The sequence below is a fragment of the Mesoplodon mirus genome, assembly GCF_964341445.2.
Source record: "Mesoplodon mirus genome assembly, chromosome: 1".
Taxonomy (NCBI): domain Eukaryota; kingdom Metazoa; phylum Chordata; class Mammalia; order Artiodactyla; family Ziphiidae; genus Mesoplodon; species Mesoplodon mirus.
The window spans coordinates 62,279,744-62,298,208 of NC_138976.1; the positions used below are offsets into that span (position 1 = coordinate 62,279,744).

Consider the following 18,465-nt stretch of genomic DNA (forward strand, 5'->3'; position numbering starts at 1 on the left):
TCAAAATATAGGATAAACATACAAAAATCAATCCTATATGCCGGCAATGAACATATGAACAATGAAATTAAAATTACAATAGCTCCAAAAAATTAAATACTTAATTGTAAATCTAACAAACCATATATGGGCTTTGTAGGCTGAAAATGAAAAATGCTAATGAAAAAATTAAAGATCATCTAAATTAGTGGAGAGACATACGGTGTTCATGGATTAGAAGACTCAACTTACTGAAGATATCAAATCTCCCCAAATTGATGTATAAATTTAACATAATTCTTATCAAATACCAGGAAGATTTTTAAATAGATATAGACAAGCTTATTCTAAAATTCTCATGGAAAAGCAAGAAACCAGAATTGCCAGAAAAAAAACTTAAGAAACCAGAATAAAGTAGAAGGAATCATTCTACCTGATTGTATGATTTATTATAGAGCATCAGTAAGCATGAGTGTGTTAGTATTTCAGAAATCAAGATTGTGGCTCAGACAGAAAGCCATGATGATCAGTTAAACAAAATAGAGAAATAATCCCACACTAGTATGGCAAAGTGATTTTCAACAGAGGTAAAAAGGCAACTCAATGAAACAAGGGTAGTTTCAGCAAAGGTGCTGGAAGATTTGGATATCCATAGACAAAAAAAAAAAAAAAAAAGAAAAGAAAAGCCTCAAACCTTACCCAAAAATTAACTCAAATGGATCATAGATTTAAATATAAGATGTTAAATTAGAAAACTTTTACAAGAAAACACAGGAGAAAAATCTTGGGAACCTAAGGCTTGGTAAAGACATGACAACAAAAGCATCATCCACAAAAGAAAAAAAATTGATAAATAAAAAATTGATAAATCAAAATTAACAACTTTTAGTTGGTGAAAGATCTGGTAAAGTTGAAAAGACAAGCTATTGACTGGAAGAAAATATTTGCAAATCACATCTGACAAAGGATTCTTATCTGGAATATATAAAGAATGCTCAAAATTCAACAGTGAAAGAACAATCCACTTAGAAAATGGACAAAGGACATGAAGAGACATTTCACCAAACAGATAATGCAGATGGTAAATAAGCACATGAAAAGATGCTTAATATCACTAATTATTAGAGAAGTGGAAATTAAGACCATTGACCTATTAGAACAGTGAAAAGAAAAAATAGTGACAATTCCAAATGGTGGTAAAGGTGTGAAAAAACTAGATCTCTTATACATTTATTATTGGTGGGAATATAAAATGATATAGCCACCCTGGAAAACAGTTTCTTAAAAAACTAAGTATAGGGGGCTTCCCTGGTGGCACAGTGGTTGAGAGTCCGCCTGCTGATGCAGGGAACACGGATTCGTGCCCCGGTCCAGGAGGATCCCACATGCCGCGGAGCGGCTGGGCCCATGAGCCATGGCCACTGAGCCTACGCGTCCAGAGCCTGTGCTCCGCAAAGGGAGAGGCCACAACAGTGAGAGGCCCGCGTACCGCAAACAACAACAACAACAACAACAAAAAAACTAAGTATAGAGACTTCCCTGGTGGTCCAGTGGTTAAGACTCTGTGCTCCCAATGCAGGGGGCCCCAGTTCTACCCCTGGTCAGGGAACTAGATCCTGCATGCTGCAACTAAAGATCCCACGTGCCACAACTAAGACCTGGTGCAGCCAAATAAATAATATAAATAAATAAATAAATATTTTAAAAAACCCAAAAATCTAAGTATGCAACTACTTATGACCCAGTAATTGCACTCCTGGCCATTTATCTCAGAGGAATTAAAACTTATACCTACATAAAAACTACACACGCATGTTCATAACAGTTTTGTTTGTAATGGCCACTATCTGGAAACAGCCAAAATATCTTTCAATAGGTGAATGTCTAAAAAAAATTGTGTATATCTATACCATGGAATCTACTCAGATATAAAAAGCAATGCACCACTGATACATGGAACAGTGTTCTGGATGGATTTCAAAAACATTAAGATGAGTGGAAAAAGCCCATCCGAAAAGGTTACGTACTGTATGATTCCATGTATATAATGGAGTGAAATGACAAAATTCTTTCCAGCTGTTCTAATGACCATCCAGACTCATTGATGCTTCTCTAATCCCTTGTGTCTGAGAATGACTCTCCTCATTGATAAATCTAGTTGCTACCTCACATACTAGCACATCTTAGTTTTGCCCCTCTTAAGGACCAAAGTTCCAAATACTTTTGACTTCCAGAGAAAGCTAGGCTTAGACCAGATTTATGACATCTCTAACTGAACTAGCTCTTTGATTAATGTTCTTTATCTTCCCCATATTCTTGCTAACTTCCCCACCACAAGGCTTAAAATATCACGTGTAAGGAAACAGTTCATACCATATGACCCAGCAATCCCACTACTGGGCATATACCCTGAGAAAACCATCATTCAAAAAGAGTCATGTACCACAATGTTCATTGCAGCCCTATTTACAATAGCCAGGACATGGAAGCAACCTAACTGTCCATCGACAGATGAATGGTTAAAGAAGATGTGGCACATATATACAATGAAATATTACTCAGCCATAGAAAGAAATGAAATTGAGTTATTTGTAGTGAGGTGGATGGACCTAGAGTCTGTCATACAGAGTGAAGTAAGTCAGAAAGAGAAAAACAAATACCGTATGCTAACACATACACATGGAATCTAAAAAACAAAAAGAAAGAAAAAATGGCTCTGACAAGCCTAGGGGCAGGACAGGAATACAGACGCAGATGTAGAGGATGAACTTGAGGATATGGGCAGGGGGAAGAGTAAGCTGGGACGAAGTGAGAGAGTAGCATTGACATATATACACTACCAAATGTAAAACAGATAGCTAGTGGGAAGCAGCTGCATCACACTGGGTGATCAGCTCAGTGCTTTGTGACCACCTAGAGAGGTGGGATAGGGAGGGTGGGAGGGAGATGCAAAAGGGGTGGGGGATATGGGTATATATGTATACATATAGCTGATTCACTTTGTTATACAGCAGAAACTAACACAACGTTGTAAAGCAATTATACTCCAATAAAGATGTTAAACCCAACAGTTCAGTAATTGCTGCTCATACCAGTAAGTTTAAGTTGTGTTACTAATAGTGTGTATTAGTGTGGGGAATTATGCACATTATATGTAAAAGATGTGAAGGAAGGGATTATCATTGCTAAATTTGGGGGATAAGTATCAACTCTTACTTAGAATGATTTCCATTAAAATGGTTAGAATGAATGTATTTGTAGTCAATGAGAAATGTCAGTGCTTTTAAAGGGTTAGCCTTTAAGCACGTGAAAAATTCACAAAGTCAAAACAAATTAAGTACTCTCAAGTGTCTTCGTATCTGCTTTCTCAGCTTAAATGATGAGGGAGACCCTGTCAGAGTTTTTCACCTGCCCCTTCCTCTAATTTATTTAACAAATATTTATTGAGACAAATTTTATTGAGTGCCTGCGAATGCCAGGCACTGATCACTAAGATAGTGCCTTCTTCTAAGTAGTTTAAAGACTAGTCAGAAAGATTGTAATTAAGAAATTATGGCACAGTGAGATGAGGTCAGAAGTCTTTCGAGAGGAGATTTTTGGGTTGAGTCCTCTAGGACTAGAAGGAGTTAAACAGAATGGTCTGGTGGTAGGACACGCTGCGAATAGGGTGGGGCAGAGGGAGGCGGTCAGGAAATTTGAAGCTGGGAATACAGAAGGTGGAAGAGTGCTGGGCTGCTTTTACTTCCAGCATCTTTTTCTAATTACACAGTGCTGCTGGCCCCCTGCTCCACCTAGAGGTGGTGTGGGATCACACAAAGGCGGGGACTTGAGAACAGACTGGGGGGACCGTTGCCTTGGCCACTTGAGTAGATGTATGATTTGGGGCAAGTTGCTCAAATTCTGTGAGCCTGTTTTCTCACTTATAAAATGGGGATAGTAACACCTGGATTAAATGAGAGACTGTAAGTCAAGCTCCTCCCTCAATTCATTTAGATCTCCTTTCCCCCTCCCCCTTGCTTCAGTTGTTTTGGAAATTGTATTTTCTCCTTACAACTCCCTTCATTGCTCCTCTAATCTCTATCTTGCTATACTTTTCCTGGCATCCCCACTAAGAAGGCTGACTGTGGGGGAGGGGTGCATCGAGCTTGGCTGGAGAAGAGCACAAGCTCACAGTAGTTCTGAAAAGCTCTCCAAGGGGCTCTGTTGAGCCCAACACTTGCGCCTCCCTCTCCCCTCCCCTCCCCCTCCGCTCTGGAACTGCTGCTCCCAGGGATCCTGGGCTTTTGTTCTCTAGAGGCTTAAACTACCACCTGTTTTGCTTTGACTTATTGTTTAAAGGGTATCGCCCATTGTCTACAGACTATCAAAAATAGAAACTGCCGAAACTTAAAGATAGCAAGAGCTAAGTTTGTACTTTCTTTCTTTCTTTCTTTTAAAATACTAACACTAAAACATCGATGCTTTTTCATTTTCCCTCTATTTCCATTCCTTTTCTGAGGACCTCCCCACTCCCAATAATTTTACTTGTTGGTATCATCATTAAGCACTAATAAAAAGTTATCTTTTGTTATTAATTATAATTTATCTATTAATATATATCTGTCTTCCCTACTTGATTTTGAGTTCCTATGATCTGTAGTATCTTGTACAGCAGTAGTTTCTCAAACTTGAATATGCATAAGAATCATCTGGGGATCTTGTTAAAATGCAGATTCTGATTTAGCAGGTCTGGGAAGGGGCTGTGTTTCTTCTAACAAGCTCCCAGGTGAAGCCCCTGGACCACACTTGGAGTTGCAAAGCCTTACTGGGTTTAGAACAAAGGAGGTACACAAGAAATGGTTGCTGGATGATGCCTTGGTCTCTCCTACTCAGTGCTTGGAATTTTCTTCAATACATCTTTCTCCACTTTTTCCTGTGCACTATTTATGACTAACTGACAATTATTCCTTTGTGTACTTAGCTGTGCCCTTCCTTCCCCTTTGCATAGTCAACAGTCTCATCCAGAAACCAGTCACTTAAGGAGTACAACAGTAATCTCCAGCCTCTTTCTACTGTCATCTACTTTGTAGCAAGCAAGAATAACTTTTTAAAGAATCATCTTTACCTTTGTTGCTCAGCAACCTATAGTAGCTCTCAAGTATACATCATATCAAACTCAAATTCACGATGAAAAGCTTCAAGACATTTCTCCAACCCTTCCGTCTTGCTTGCTAGTCAATTTCTCTTTTTGCAGCACTTGGAACCCTTTGCATATTGCTGAGGTATGAGTCAGTCTCCTTGCAATACGTTTTGCATTGCAAATGTCTTCTTTCATTCTTTTTAAAGGCCTATGTGTATCTTTTTCAAAAAATTCTCAATTTTTACCTATTTACTGTTAAGCTTTGCTTGATTTATTTGTGAGTCCTTCGTTTAAAGGAGTATGAGCTACATACTATTATTTATTTATTTTTTTGCTTTTTTCATATTTTTGTTCAGTTTTAAATGAGAAGTGTCTGTGCTTGCTGTTCATGGTTGTATCCCTAGCCCAGGAGAGTGCTTGACACACTAGGTACTTTGGGAGGGGACTCAGTGAAGGATGAAAGACAATTTAAGATCAGCTTTTATTACTTTTCAAAATGCTTTCTTTGCTACATTTATTGGGAAATTGGGTGAACGTTAATGGTTAAATAAGACAATTCTGGTGATGTAATTCTGGTACCGTAAAAATATTAAAGTATCAATTCACATCAGAAGGCTAGTAATAACTACCAACACATTAAAAAATGTACTGGCTACAGGATAAAAAAATAATTTTAGAAATCCCTTGAAGAGTATTTTGAGAGAGAAACATTTGAGGTTTAGCAGCACTTTACACTGTACTACCTACAAGCTACCATTCTACTAGGGAAATAAAATTTAGATGCATTTAAAATACAGTATGGGCCCAAACCCACATCCTATCGAAAAGGCTTATGCTTTCCTATCATTGTTTTCTATACTGCACGTTTTGCATTCGTTAGGACTGCATATTTCTTAATAGTTCTTGGTGCTTTAAATTTAAAAGAAAATAAATGGGGCTTTCTCGTATTACAGTTTCAAGGAAAAGGAGACTGCAGGGCCCCTTCAGCAAGGTTTAAGAGGCCTACAAGCTGCACACCCGTGCAACCGCCTCATGCTCCGATTTCATCTATGGGTTTTTGTACAGTTCTTTTTTGGATGGTGCAAACCGCGCAAGTGCAGCATTAAAAACCCCTCCACCCTGGGAAACGATGCAAGAACATGCAGCTTAGGCTGCCAGATTCTCTCCAACACACAGCCAAGGGCTGGAGGCCCGTATACCCGCCCCCAAACCCCGTCCACAACAATCGTTTCCTCCCTCCCCGCCTTTTACATACAGTACACATACAAATACACACACGCAGAGCAGCCAGCAGGGGCGGGCCGGGCCCGACCACTCCGCAAACCGCAGGGGGGAGCCACAGCGGGCCAAGCTGTTTGCTCCCCCTTCTTTGTTCCTTCTCACTCTTATCTCTCTCCATCAGGCTGCACCTGTTAGGAAAAAGCGAACTTGGGGATCTAGGGTCTCCTGAAGTCCCGTTTCGAAGCCACATACCTTCGGCGGTTGTTGCGTTATCCCCCCTCCGTCGGCTAGCAGTTGGTCCCGCCCCAGTGCTAGCGGGCGCCGAGCGGGAGCCGCGCGGGAGCAGCGCAGCGACGGCGGCGGCGGCGGCAGCGGTAGCGGCGTTTGCTAATCGGAGTTGTTGAGACGCCTCTGCGGCAGCTGGTGGCGCAGGTGGCTTGCGTGGACGCGGGCAGAGGCGGCCGGCCCGCCACCGCAGCCTCAGAGCTCGCGGCCCCGGCAGGTGAGCGGGCGGCGGGGACTCGCCCCGCCCCCCCTCGGTGGCCTCACTCCTGGCTGTAGCGGGGAAGTGGCCGCGGCCCGCCCGGGAGCAGAGGCTTCGGCCCGGGGCTGCGACCGTAGGGAAGAAGGCTGGGGGAGAGGCCGTGTGTGGATGGGAAGAGAGCGTTCCCTTGCCTTTTGCCATCTTTTTCTTCCCGCCGACCCCCCACCCTCTCGGGGCTTAAGCTTGGGGGAAAAAAGCCAGAGGAAATATGGGGCGGGAGAAAGGGGAATTCGGGGCTGAGAAGCATCTCTGCCTCAGGTGGTGGCGTCTTTTCGGTCGTCGAGCGGTGGACCTTGCGAAGCCTGGAGAGCTAGCTCTCGGGCTGCGGAGGCCGCGCACTCGCGCGGGAGGAGCGTGAGGCGGCTCTCCCCTCACTCTACCACCCCCCTCCCCCTCCTCCCCCCCTTCCCCCATCCCTCCCTTTACGGCCCCTCCCTTCGGGTTTCTGAGCTTTAATCGCCCTCCATGCTCTCCCTCGCAGGCGCGTCGGGACACCCCGAGGCATCCTCCCCCTCCCGCCGCCGCGGGAGCCTCGGCTGCCGTCCACCCTCCCGCATCTCCTCGCAGTCCGCACCGCCACACCTCCTCCCTGTGCTCGGACCCTCGGCCTCGCCCCCGAAACATGACTCGCGATTTCAAACCTGGGGACCTCATCTTCGCCAAGATGAAAGGTTACCCTCATTGGCCAGCTCGAGTAAGTGATTTTTAGCCTTCGCGTTTAGCGGTGCTACCTTCCCCAGAGGCCTACTTCCTATACCCTTTTCTCAATTTTTTTTTCTCGTGTCCTTTCTCTCCCTCGCTTTCACTTAGTCTCATTTGTAACCTGACCTTTTATTTTAGTTTTTTGCCCACTAATCTTCCATGTAATTTAAAAATTCAGGTGTTTATACATACTTAGGTATTTTCCTATGGTTTGTTTTTGACAGACTTTGGCAGGTTTTCTTAATATGAAATATTTCAAGGTGATGCCATTAGTGTTCCATTGTAGGTGAAAATAATCAAGTATGGATTTTGTGTTTAAAAATTAAGGAAACAGGCATTTTCTTAACTTTGAGTAAAATGCAAAATACCAGTGAAATCTATGCAAACTATTGGGTGTCAAAGAGTTCTACGTGATTAAATTAACATAGGTATTCTTTCCTGTTTTATGGTTGATGAGACCTTCTGGATTGACTTGTTTAATAAGATATAGGACTGGATATTCTTGAAAATGTTACAATAAGGTAGCATCACGGAACGTCTAGAAAGTTTATTTTCACGTTTTTATTGGTGAAGTTTGCCCTACGACCTTGAAGAAGTTGTTTTACCTCTCTGATTGTTTCCCACAGGCAAAAGGAGGAGTAGACCCATATTCCTGGGTTCACATGTAGTGCAGAGAGGTGCTTAAGGACTGAGGGTTTTTTGTAACATTTAGGAATAGAGACTGTCTAAAATATCTAAGTACCATTTTCAGGAAAAGATATTTTAGGTTATGGTAGGACTCAGGTTCTAAGGTAGTGATAGAACCTAGCAAATGTTGAGCTCAATTAGATTAGTAAGTTCAAGGTCCTTCTTAAATATAAACATGAGATATTCTAAAGTTGTAATTTCCACTAATTTACTCTTCTTTGAGGGCTGTATTTCTTAAAGATAATTAAATCCTGTAGTTTTAATTATGTCAGTTGGGAGGAAAAGTAACCATTGGTTACAGAGAATCATGGAGTGAGTTGCTGAGTGATATCCAAATATAAAATATTCACTGTTTCTTAATTTTTCCCATCCAGCTCTTTACAGACTCAGGTTTACTGGTTTCCTTCCCCAGCCTGGAAAGATTTTTTTTTCCCGAGTCTGTTAAGTCTACCTTTTCAGTGGAGTCTTATTGAAAAAATCCTTAATCATAATTCGTCTGTCTATTTGACACTTTATTTCCTTTGTGATAACCTTTAATTTTAACTCTTATGTGCATTCTTTGACCTCCAGGTAGTTTGTAAGCTTTTCCAGAGCAATACATACAAACTGAATTTCCTTATTACACACCCTCCCAATCCTTAGTACGTAAATCATACGCTAAAAAACACCTTATGTTTTTTTGCAGGTCCGCTCTTTACTTTCATGTTTAAGTAAAGAGCACAGGGAAACTGAGCAGGTTTAAGGCCCCTGCAAAATACTTTTTTTGTGGTTTTAGCATCATTTATTTTGAGGTGTTATAAAATCCGAGTATATGGGGTACATCTTTATTCAGATTTCTATGCGACAGTGCAGTTAAAAACCAAATGAAAATGTTTTAAAAATTATCTACTCTTCTAAATCATCTTCCCCACATGCTTCAGTCTGTTAGGTGACTAAGAATGCTAATAAAAGCAAAATAGAGTAGCCTTAGGAGGGCCAGAGTATTTTCTTTCTTTCTTTAATAAATTCTATATTTAACATTTTAATTTGGATTGAAATGGGAAATTTTAGTCTCTTTCCTTTTCCCCTTTTTTTCTGAGAAGCAGTTGAATTTAGTTTTGATATTGTCTGTGTCTAAGAATTATGTTCCTTTTTCTATCTTCTCTCCAATCTTATGAATTCTAAGTCTTTGCTTTAGAGAGTTTAAATATGTATTTAAGGTCTCAGCTGTGAAGGTGACAGTCATTGTTCCAGTTTTGATTTTAACGTTTTCTGCCTGTGTATCCCAGGCTTCATTACTTTTTAAGTCTTGCACATTCTTGTAATCCTGTACCAGTAGTAATCGTTTTTAAAGTCAGCTTAAAAAAATTGCCTAGCATTTATTAAACTCTTTAGGTGCTGGACATTTGCATAAACTTTTAAAGCTGTTTGCTGGCAGAAAGCATATGAGCTGAGGTGACAAATATATCCTTTATCTTAAGGCCTCTGAGGATTTTCACAATTTAACAATTTGTCACAAAGTTGAAAAGACAGTATAATCTTCATATAGGTGGGGAAGTTAAGTTCCCAAGGGTCTTGGGTGCCAACGATTCTTACTGATGTCTGAAACCTTCAGATTGCCAACATCACCCTCGTGGTCTTTTCTTAAACATGATAATGCATGTGGAGCATCATAGGTCTGCTGGTGGTCTGTACCCTTCTTAATAGTCAGCTGATTTTTTAAATTAAAGTGTCTTTGAAATTATGAAAGTTCTGAAATAGAAATGTTATTATGAAGTTTAAATAAATAAATATTGAAGTAGAAATGTTAAATTCTGGCTAAATACTACTGCCTGATGGCCTTAACTCTGGTAAGCGAAAGTATCAAGTATTACAGATGTGTTAGACATAACAGTACCTGATACTTTCTTCCTTACTTAATTAGAAGTATTAAAGTATTAAAAGAGAAATGAAAAAGGAACAGGTAACCTCATGTGATTCAGCCATGTAGGTCTAAGATCTTTTCAGAATATGTGTTTCAGACTTGGAGAAATACTGTTTTAAACTTGTTAATGTCTCCTATATTTGGGTAGCCTCCCTGCAGAAATAGCATTTAAAATTTTTGAATAGGTTCAGACTCCCTTATCTGGAATTCTTAGGGCCAGATGTGTTTAAAAATTCAGAACGGGCTTCCCTGGTGGCGCAGTGGTTAGGAGTCCTCCTGCCGATGCAGGGGACACGGGTTTGTGCCCTGGTCTGGGAAGATCCCACATGCCGCGGAGCGGCTGGGCCCGTGAGCCATGGCCGCTGAGCCTGCGCGTCCGGAGCCTGTGCTCCGCAACGGGAGAGGCCACAGCAGTGAGAGGCCCGCGTACCGCAAAAAAAAAGAAAAAAAAAATTCAGAACTTCGGGATTTTAGAAAGGTAATGATGGTACATATGCCATATATCTTGCTCCTAGTGGGGTCTGGGATGGCACATGGTAATCTAACACGATATTTCTGTGGAGAAGCATCAGTAGAAATGCTAGGTGGATAAAAGAAATGATGGAATAGCTTCAGTGTCAATCCAGGTTTTGCTACCAAATGAGTTTTGAGAGAAATAATGGTTTTTAGAGCTTCTTGGGTTTCAGAACTGGAGGTAAGGGATTGTGGACCTGTAGAACTGGTCCATTTTATAGCAGATCCCTTTTGGATGTCTTGTTTTCAGTTTATTCTGATGTGTTTACGTGCGTATGATTTAAAAGATTTTAATTTTTCTGATCTTTTTTTTAGGTAGATGAAGTTCCTGATGGAGCTGTAAAACCACCCACAAACAAACTACCCATTTTCTTTTTTGGAACTCATGAGACGTAAGTCCTTTTAGCTCTAAAAGCAAATCAGAGTTAATTTAGCACGTTCTGTGGGCATATAACGAAAAACAAGTAGAGATTAATTCAGAGAGAAAATAATAAAGTAACAGGAGACGTTAAAATCATCTTTGAACTTGGAAAAAAGTCTTCAAGTTTCCTTTTAAAATTTATTTTTATGGTAGAACAATTAGACACTGTAGATTTAACTTTTATTGAAATGGATGTCCTAATCATAAAAGAAAGATGTAGGGAAGGGATATGGGAACAGATGTATATGTATAACTGATTCACTTTGTTATAAAGCAGAAACTAATAAAAAAATAATAAATTTAAAAAAGATGTACATTGATCCTCTCATCAATCAGAAGAATAACTGATGGATGAAAATATATAAGGGAAGTTCTAACAAGGCATTCAGTATTCATATTTAGTATAATTAGTGCTTTTCACGACAACCTGGCACCCTATTTTAGGCTTTGATTTTAGCCACACAAATGGTATATTGTGGGAAAGGTGAGAAGAAATCTGGATAGTTCCTTCTGTGTGTATTTATATGGTCCTGAGAGCCACTGTTACTGCTCGGCTGCCCCTGGTGGATTTGTGGGCAGAGAACTGATTTGGTGAAGCAAATTAATTTTTCAAAAGTTGCACACACACAAAAAAATTTGCAATAGAATATTGAACTGTTACTTCTGGGTGCAGAGGATTACTCCAGGGGCTATCTCCTTAGTTTTGAGAAATAATATACTATGTGCCTGTATTTTAATAGCCTTACAAGTTGTATATAACCTCGTTGATTTTGAACTTTAAGTTTAGAATTTGCAATAATTTTGGTAAAGTAGACTTGTTTACCTGGGATCAGGTGAAACAAAACTGGTGATGCTCTAATTAGAATTATATATTCCTTAGAGTGTGTACAGTGGCAACATTTATTTAATGTTGCTTAGCTACTGTATGAACTTTCACATAATTTTAAGAAATAGCTTTATTAATATGTACTTTACATCATAAAGTTCACTTCTTAAAGTGTATAATTCCGTGGATTTTAGTATATTTATTTCCATAACCATTAGCAGTCACTCTTCATTCCCTCCCCCTCCAGCCCAGGATACCCACTAGTTTATTGTCTGTCTATTTTTGCCAATTCTGGACATTTCATATGAATGATATCATACAGTGCCACGTAATTATCTGCTTTAAAATACAGTTTTGAGTCCAGACTTGTATTGGCCTTCACCGTAATTACTTTGAGTTGGATCCAGGTATATCCTCTGAATATAAAAATTTAATTTGTAAAAAAATGATGAGTTTCTGATTCTCTAGGATAATCTACTGTTTAAAACTCTTCCATAAATTTAATAGGGAAAGATATCTTTTAATGAAAAACTGTGTACTCTCTATTTGAGTAGGGGTTTTCAAAGTGTGGTACCAGGTCAAGCTGCACCCCACATGGAAACAGCACATGGGAACTTCAGATAGTACGCATGCAAATTCTTGGACCTCACTTGAAGCAGAAGCTGAGGTGTGGGGCCCAGCAGTCTGTTCTAACTAGCCTTCCAGATACTTCTGGTGCCTGTGAAGTTTGGGAACACTTTATCAGAGTAAAGTGAGTAGACATTCCCTAGAATTTTTATGTATGCTTATAGTACCATAGAACACATAGTTAATTTTTATGCTAAATTTAGAAGAATGATCATCCCTTCCCCAACATTTAAAAGTGAGGATTTTTATGTTGTAAATATCTGTGAATTATAAACCAGAACAGACTACACCAAATAATTAAATTTTCATAAGCATTGTTTGGTTAGTAACAAAACAGTGGTATTAAGTGGTTAATGAAGACAGTGAATTACTAATATTCAAGAATTAGAATATATTCAGGATATTAAAGTATAACTTTAAAATTAAGCTAATGGGGCTTCCCTGGTGGCACAGTCGTTAAGAATCCGCCTGCCAATGCAGGGGACACGGGTTTGAGCCCTGGTCTGGGAAGATCCTACATGCCACGGAACAACTAAGTCCGTGTGCCACAACTACTGAGCCTGCGCTCTAGAGCCAGCGCTCCGCAACAAGGGAGGCCACCGCAATGAGAAGCCGGTGCACTGCAGCAAAGAGTAGCCCCTGCTCGCCTCAACTAGAGAAAAACCCAGGTGCAGCAACAGACCCAGTGCAGCCAAAAATAAAAAATAAATAAATTAAAAAAAATTAAGCTAATGATAATAAATTTTCACTTCAAAATGCACTTGTAATTTTTGTGCCTTAGTAATCTCATAAGTACACCATTACCTTTGGAAAGGCAGTGCTGTCGTATCTGTTGGTCTGGTGACTTAACTTTTTGTTTGGTATTTAAGGTTGATTTTTAGAAACTAGATCTCACTGATTATTTGCCTTTCCGCCCCCCTCAAAAGTTGGGAGGGCAGTTATATGAACTTTTCAATTTGGAATTTGTATAAATAGGAGTTTGTTCTAATAGCCTGTAGTTAGGGGGATGGGAAAGGAAGAACATAGAAGAAGAAATGGCAATTTAGAAAACTGTACTTATTCATAACTTATTTATAGATTAAGTTTTTTTATTGTTAATTTGGAGCAGAATCGTTTTGTAATTGCACTCTTTTCCTGACTTGCAACCATCTGAGTTTTCATAGTGTTTTATACCTTTCACAGTAAATTCATCCAGCCAAGTTTTGAATATTAGATAACAATGAGCCCTTATGTATACCAAACATGATGGCCTACTAGGTATCTTAAAACTAATATATTCAAAACAGATTCTTAGTAAATGAGACAAGGATGCAGGACTTTGCCGGAGGCAAAAATCATGGTGTTATCCCTGATTTCCTATTACAGTCTTTTCCCTTCCTCCCCACATCTAGTCAGTCAGCATGTCTTTGTTCTTTTCCTTTAATGTGCATTCTGATCTACTTTTTTCCATCTCTTCTACTACCACTTAAGTTCATGCTGCAGTTAGTTTTAGAAATAGTGTCCTACTCCTATCTTTTTTTAAAAAATAAATTTATTTATTTATTTTTGGCTGCATTGGGTCTTTGTTGCTGTGCACGGGCTTTCTCTAGTTGCGGCGAGTGGGGGCTACTCTTCATTGTGGTGCGCGGGCTTCTCATTGCAGTGGCTTCTCTCGTTGCGGAGCATGGGCTCTAGGCGTGCAGCCTTCAGTAGTTGTGGTGTGCGGGCTTCAGTAGTTATGGCGCGCAGGGTCAGTAGTTGTGGTGCACGGGCTTAGTTGCTCCGCAGCATGTGGGATCTTCCCGGACCAGGGTTCGAACCCGTGTCCCCTGCGTTGGCAGGCGGATTCTTAACCACTGCGCCACCAGGGAAACCCCCTAATCCTATCTTGGTCTCGGTTTTCACTCGTAATGTATAGTCAAAGTGAACTTGATATTCCAGTCAGATCGTGTCATTTCTCTGTCCAAAACCCGTCAGTGGCTGCATTATTACAAACAAAACTCCCAAGTTTTTTCAACAAATGCTATTTATGAGACCCTATATGAACTAGTCTGTGTTTACCTTTCCAACCTCATCATGTTTTTTTCACTGTTACACAGATATATTTCATCTTGTCTCAAGTCCTTCTTGACTGTTTTCTCTTTGTTGGGAAAGATATGTCTTCAGGTTTTCAGTCATTTAGATCTTAGCTCAAATCCTCCTTTTTATGCTTTTTCTCCATTGCACTGATGACTGAAATTTTTTTCTTTTCCTTCACTCACAAGTGAAAAGCTTGGAGAGTAGGGACCTTGTCTATCTTGTTTGTCATCATTTGCTTAAGTGCCTGGCACATAGCTGTTAAATAAATGTTTGGTGATAGATTGACAGCTCTATGACCTAGATAAAATCATTTATGGATTATGAATTTGCTGTCCATTAACTGGCATTTGTATAGTTTTTAAGACAACTGATCGTAAGGCTGTCTTTGAATCCTGCCGTATATCTGCTATATGACCTTGGGCAGGTTACCTAGCCTTGTGTCCTTCTCTACCTTACTTGTAAAATGGGAATAATAAAATACTTGACCTCAGAATTTGAGGTGCAAACAAGATACTACATGAAAGATGCTTAGAATAGTGCTTGGCATGTATTAAACACTAAGTATATGTCAGCTAAGCTATTAATAGTTAAAGGTAATGTTGCATATTATTTTTTCACGACTAATACTTGTGTTTATTGTTTGCAGTGCAGTTTGAGTTTTGCTGACTAATTACCATTGCTAATTGAGGGAATACTCTCATCTAAGGTCTATTTATTTCTCTAAAGTCAGAAAATTTTAAATGAAGATGGTGTTTTTGCCGCTTTTATCTCCTTACTGCTCTTGTCTTAATTCAAAGATGTTAGATGCACAGTTCTAGGAACCATAAAAATATCCATCACAGGCTGTTTCAGAACCTGCCTAATGTACAGTTTTAGGAGTGAAGGTGAATGGGGGAAGTACTGCTTGTTGGTCGGTTTTTTGTATAACCTGTCCACAAGAAAGGAATAAAGAAATGAATCATAAGGATAGGATTTTATTTTCTCCTACACTAGTTTTTCTATACAGTTTCTGTACTACAGACATCGCTGTATGTGTTGGTGAGGGGCTTGTATGGTTTCTCATGAGCCTTATATAATGAGAGGAACTGTTTTTTCATCTCTATACTGTCAGGTTCATGGCACATAGTAGATGTATCAATTGTCTGTTGCATCATCTTCTATTATAAAATAGTGTGTGCTGTTATAAAATCTAGTTTAAAACAGTATGTTTCCTATTTTGTGATTTAATAATAATAGAGACATGAAGCAGCAAGTTAGAATCAATGTTTTAAAAGGTAGACCTTTCTGTATTATAATATGACTTGGCAACATTAAATGAGTTTTGAGCTTCATGTCTTTAGCTCTGAAAAGCATTCGCATCCCTTTTTTTTTTTTTTTCCTGTGGTACGCGGGCCTCCCACTGTTGTGGCCTCTCCCGTTGTGGAGCACAGGCTCCGGACGCGCAGGCTCAGCGGCCATGGCTCACTGGCCTAGCCGCCCTGCGGCATGTGGGATCTTCCCGGACCGGGGCACGAACCCATGTCGCTTGCATCGGCAGGCAGACTCCCAGCCACTGCGCCACCAGGGAAGCCCCCTGGCATCCCATTTTTTATGTGCAACTCTGGTTTGCTTTAAAGGAAAGGTTCTAGGTGTGTGATAACTGAGTTTTTGTGAGACATGTATGTGTATGTTTTCGTGGGTATTTACATTGTTTCCAAAAAGTGACTTTAGAGAGAGAACTGCTTTTCTGTTTACTTACATTCTGTGAGAATTGGGATACACAGGAACACACTTATGGTCTTCAGGCATATGCCACGTAAGAAACACACTTGCAGGCTTTAAGTTGCTTCAGAATTATAACATTAGTACTGTAGTTAATGATTTGCTCTTTTCTTAGGACATTTTACATGAGCTTTGATCCTTGTGGGCTTTGACATTGGTATTTGAAATGAGTTCATACATATAGGGATATAACATCAATATTTTATTAGTAGATATTTCAAAGACTATATTACAGTGGTTAAAGGAAACCCTGAAGAAACCTTTTTAAGGGAACGTTGTACAGAGTGGAGGCTATGCTGTTTAATAGCTAGATAACCTTGCCTGCGTCAGTTAATCTTTCTGGCCTTCAGTTTTCTAATCTTTAAAAGGAGGATCTTGGTGATCCCTAAGTGTTCCTCTCAGCTCTGGAATTTGGTGGGTAATGTACTTCGAATTAATGTATATCTTTTCATTGTAAAAATTTTAAAAACAATGTTAAAAGAGTTCTCTACAAAGGAAACAGTCATTTCTACTACTATTTTTTAGAAACAACCCCTAGACCTGTTACTGTTTTAGTATACTTCCTTTGAGATTTATATGTCATTTAAAAATGGAATGCTTTGAAGAATGAATCAGAGCCACAGCCACATAAGGTTGTGCCCTTGGGGACTAGCGCTGGCTGTTTAAAAACTAGTCTGAGCCCTGTGCACCAAACCTGTGGGATTGCATCCCTGGGGAGGATTCTTTGTGTGTGTGTGTGTTTTCTTCTTCTTTTTTTAAATTGAAATGTAATTGATATATATTGTATAAGTTTAAGGTGTGTTGATTTTGATACATTTATATATTGCAATATTACCACCATGATTTGATACATTTATATATTGCAATATGATTACCTGCCACCATAGCATTAGCTAACATCTCCATCAGGTCCCTTAATTAGTCATTTCTTTTTCTGTGGTGACAACATGGGAGGATTCTTTTTTCATCCACCATAGTTTTTTGAGTCTCATTAAGGAGCTCTGTAGTCTTGAGCATATCATTTGAGCCAACAGTTCTACTTAGAATTTATTAGGAAGATATGTGGAAAGATTGAGCAATACATTATTTACTATAGCTGCATTTTATAATAGAAAATTTGATATAGAAAATGGTCCAACAGTAGATAAATTTTGGGAAAGCTATTCAATGAAATAGTATTTAGCTGTTAAGTAATTGTTGACATGAAAAGATGTTCATTATAATTTGAGAAAGTATTTATGGATGAGTATGTATCATATCCATTAAAATGACATGTTTATATCTGTATATATGCAACAAACAAGTGGGTGAAAACAGTGGCTATCTGTAGTTGGTAAAATTCTGGATCATTTTTGTTTTCTTTGATGGGATGTGGTATTCACTGAAAAATATTTTAACAGCTTTATTGAGATGTAATTCATATCCCAAACAATTAATCCAGTTAAAACGTACAATTCAATAGATCTTAGTATATCCAGAGAGTAGTGTAGACATTAGCACAGTTTTAGAACATCTTCATCACCCCAAAAACAGACCCTGTACTCATTAGCAGATACTTTGCATTTCTCCTTTCTCCCTCCTGTCTTGCCATAGGGAACCACTAATCACTTTGCCTGTTCTGAGCATTTCATATAAATTGAACTATACAATATGAGGTCTTTAATGACCTTTTTTTTTTAAACTTAGCATAATGTTTTTGTTTTTGTTTTGTGGTACGCGGGCCTCTCACTGCTGTGGCCTCTCCTGTTGTGGAGCACAGGCTCCGGACGCGCAGGCTCAGCGGCCATGGCTCACAGGCCCAGCCGCTCCGCGGCATGTGGGATCCTCCCGGACCGGGGCATGAACCTGTGTCCCCTGCATCGGCAGGCGGACCCTCAACCACTGCGCCACCAGGGAAGCCCTAGCATAGTGTTTTCAAGGTTCATCTATATTTTGTAGCATGTACTTTGTCTTTACAGTATTGCCAAATATTCCATTGTATTGGTCTGTATCCATTCATCAGTTGATATTTGGATTGTTTCTACTTTGGACAAATATAAATAATGCTGCTGTGAACATTTGTGAGCAAGTTTTTCTGTGGACATGTCTTTTCTGTAGGAGTGGA

At 39.6% G+C, this 18,465-nt stretch overlaps 1 protein-coding gene across 4 annotated transcripts in view; it reads left to right on the plus strand.

The window, feature by feature from the left end:
* The first annotated feature begins 6,629 nt into the window (after positions 1-6,629).
* PSIP1 (PC4 and SRSF1 interacting protein 1) overlaps positions 6,630-18,465 on the plus strand; it is a 39,377-nt gene continuing 27,541 nt past the window's right edge. For 2 of the 4 annotated variants that reach the window (XM_082625812.1, XM_082625813.1), the window contains exons 1-3: positions 6,632-6,821; positions 7,345-7,557; positions 10,984-11,060. In XM_082625812.1, coding sequence (XP_082481938.1) covers positions 7,486-7,557; positions 10,984-11,060 — 149 coding nt within the window. In that variant the 5' untranslated portion in view covers positions 6,632-6,821; positions 7,345-7,485. Of the gene's footprint in view, positions 6,822-7,344; positions 7,558-10,983; positions 11,061-18,465 lie in introns of all 4 variants that reach the window. The other 2 variants (XM_082625810.1, XM_082625811.1) reach the window with 2 other exon arrangements.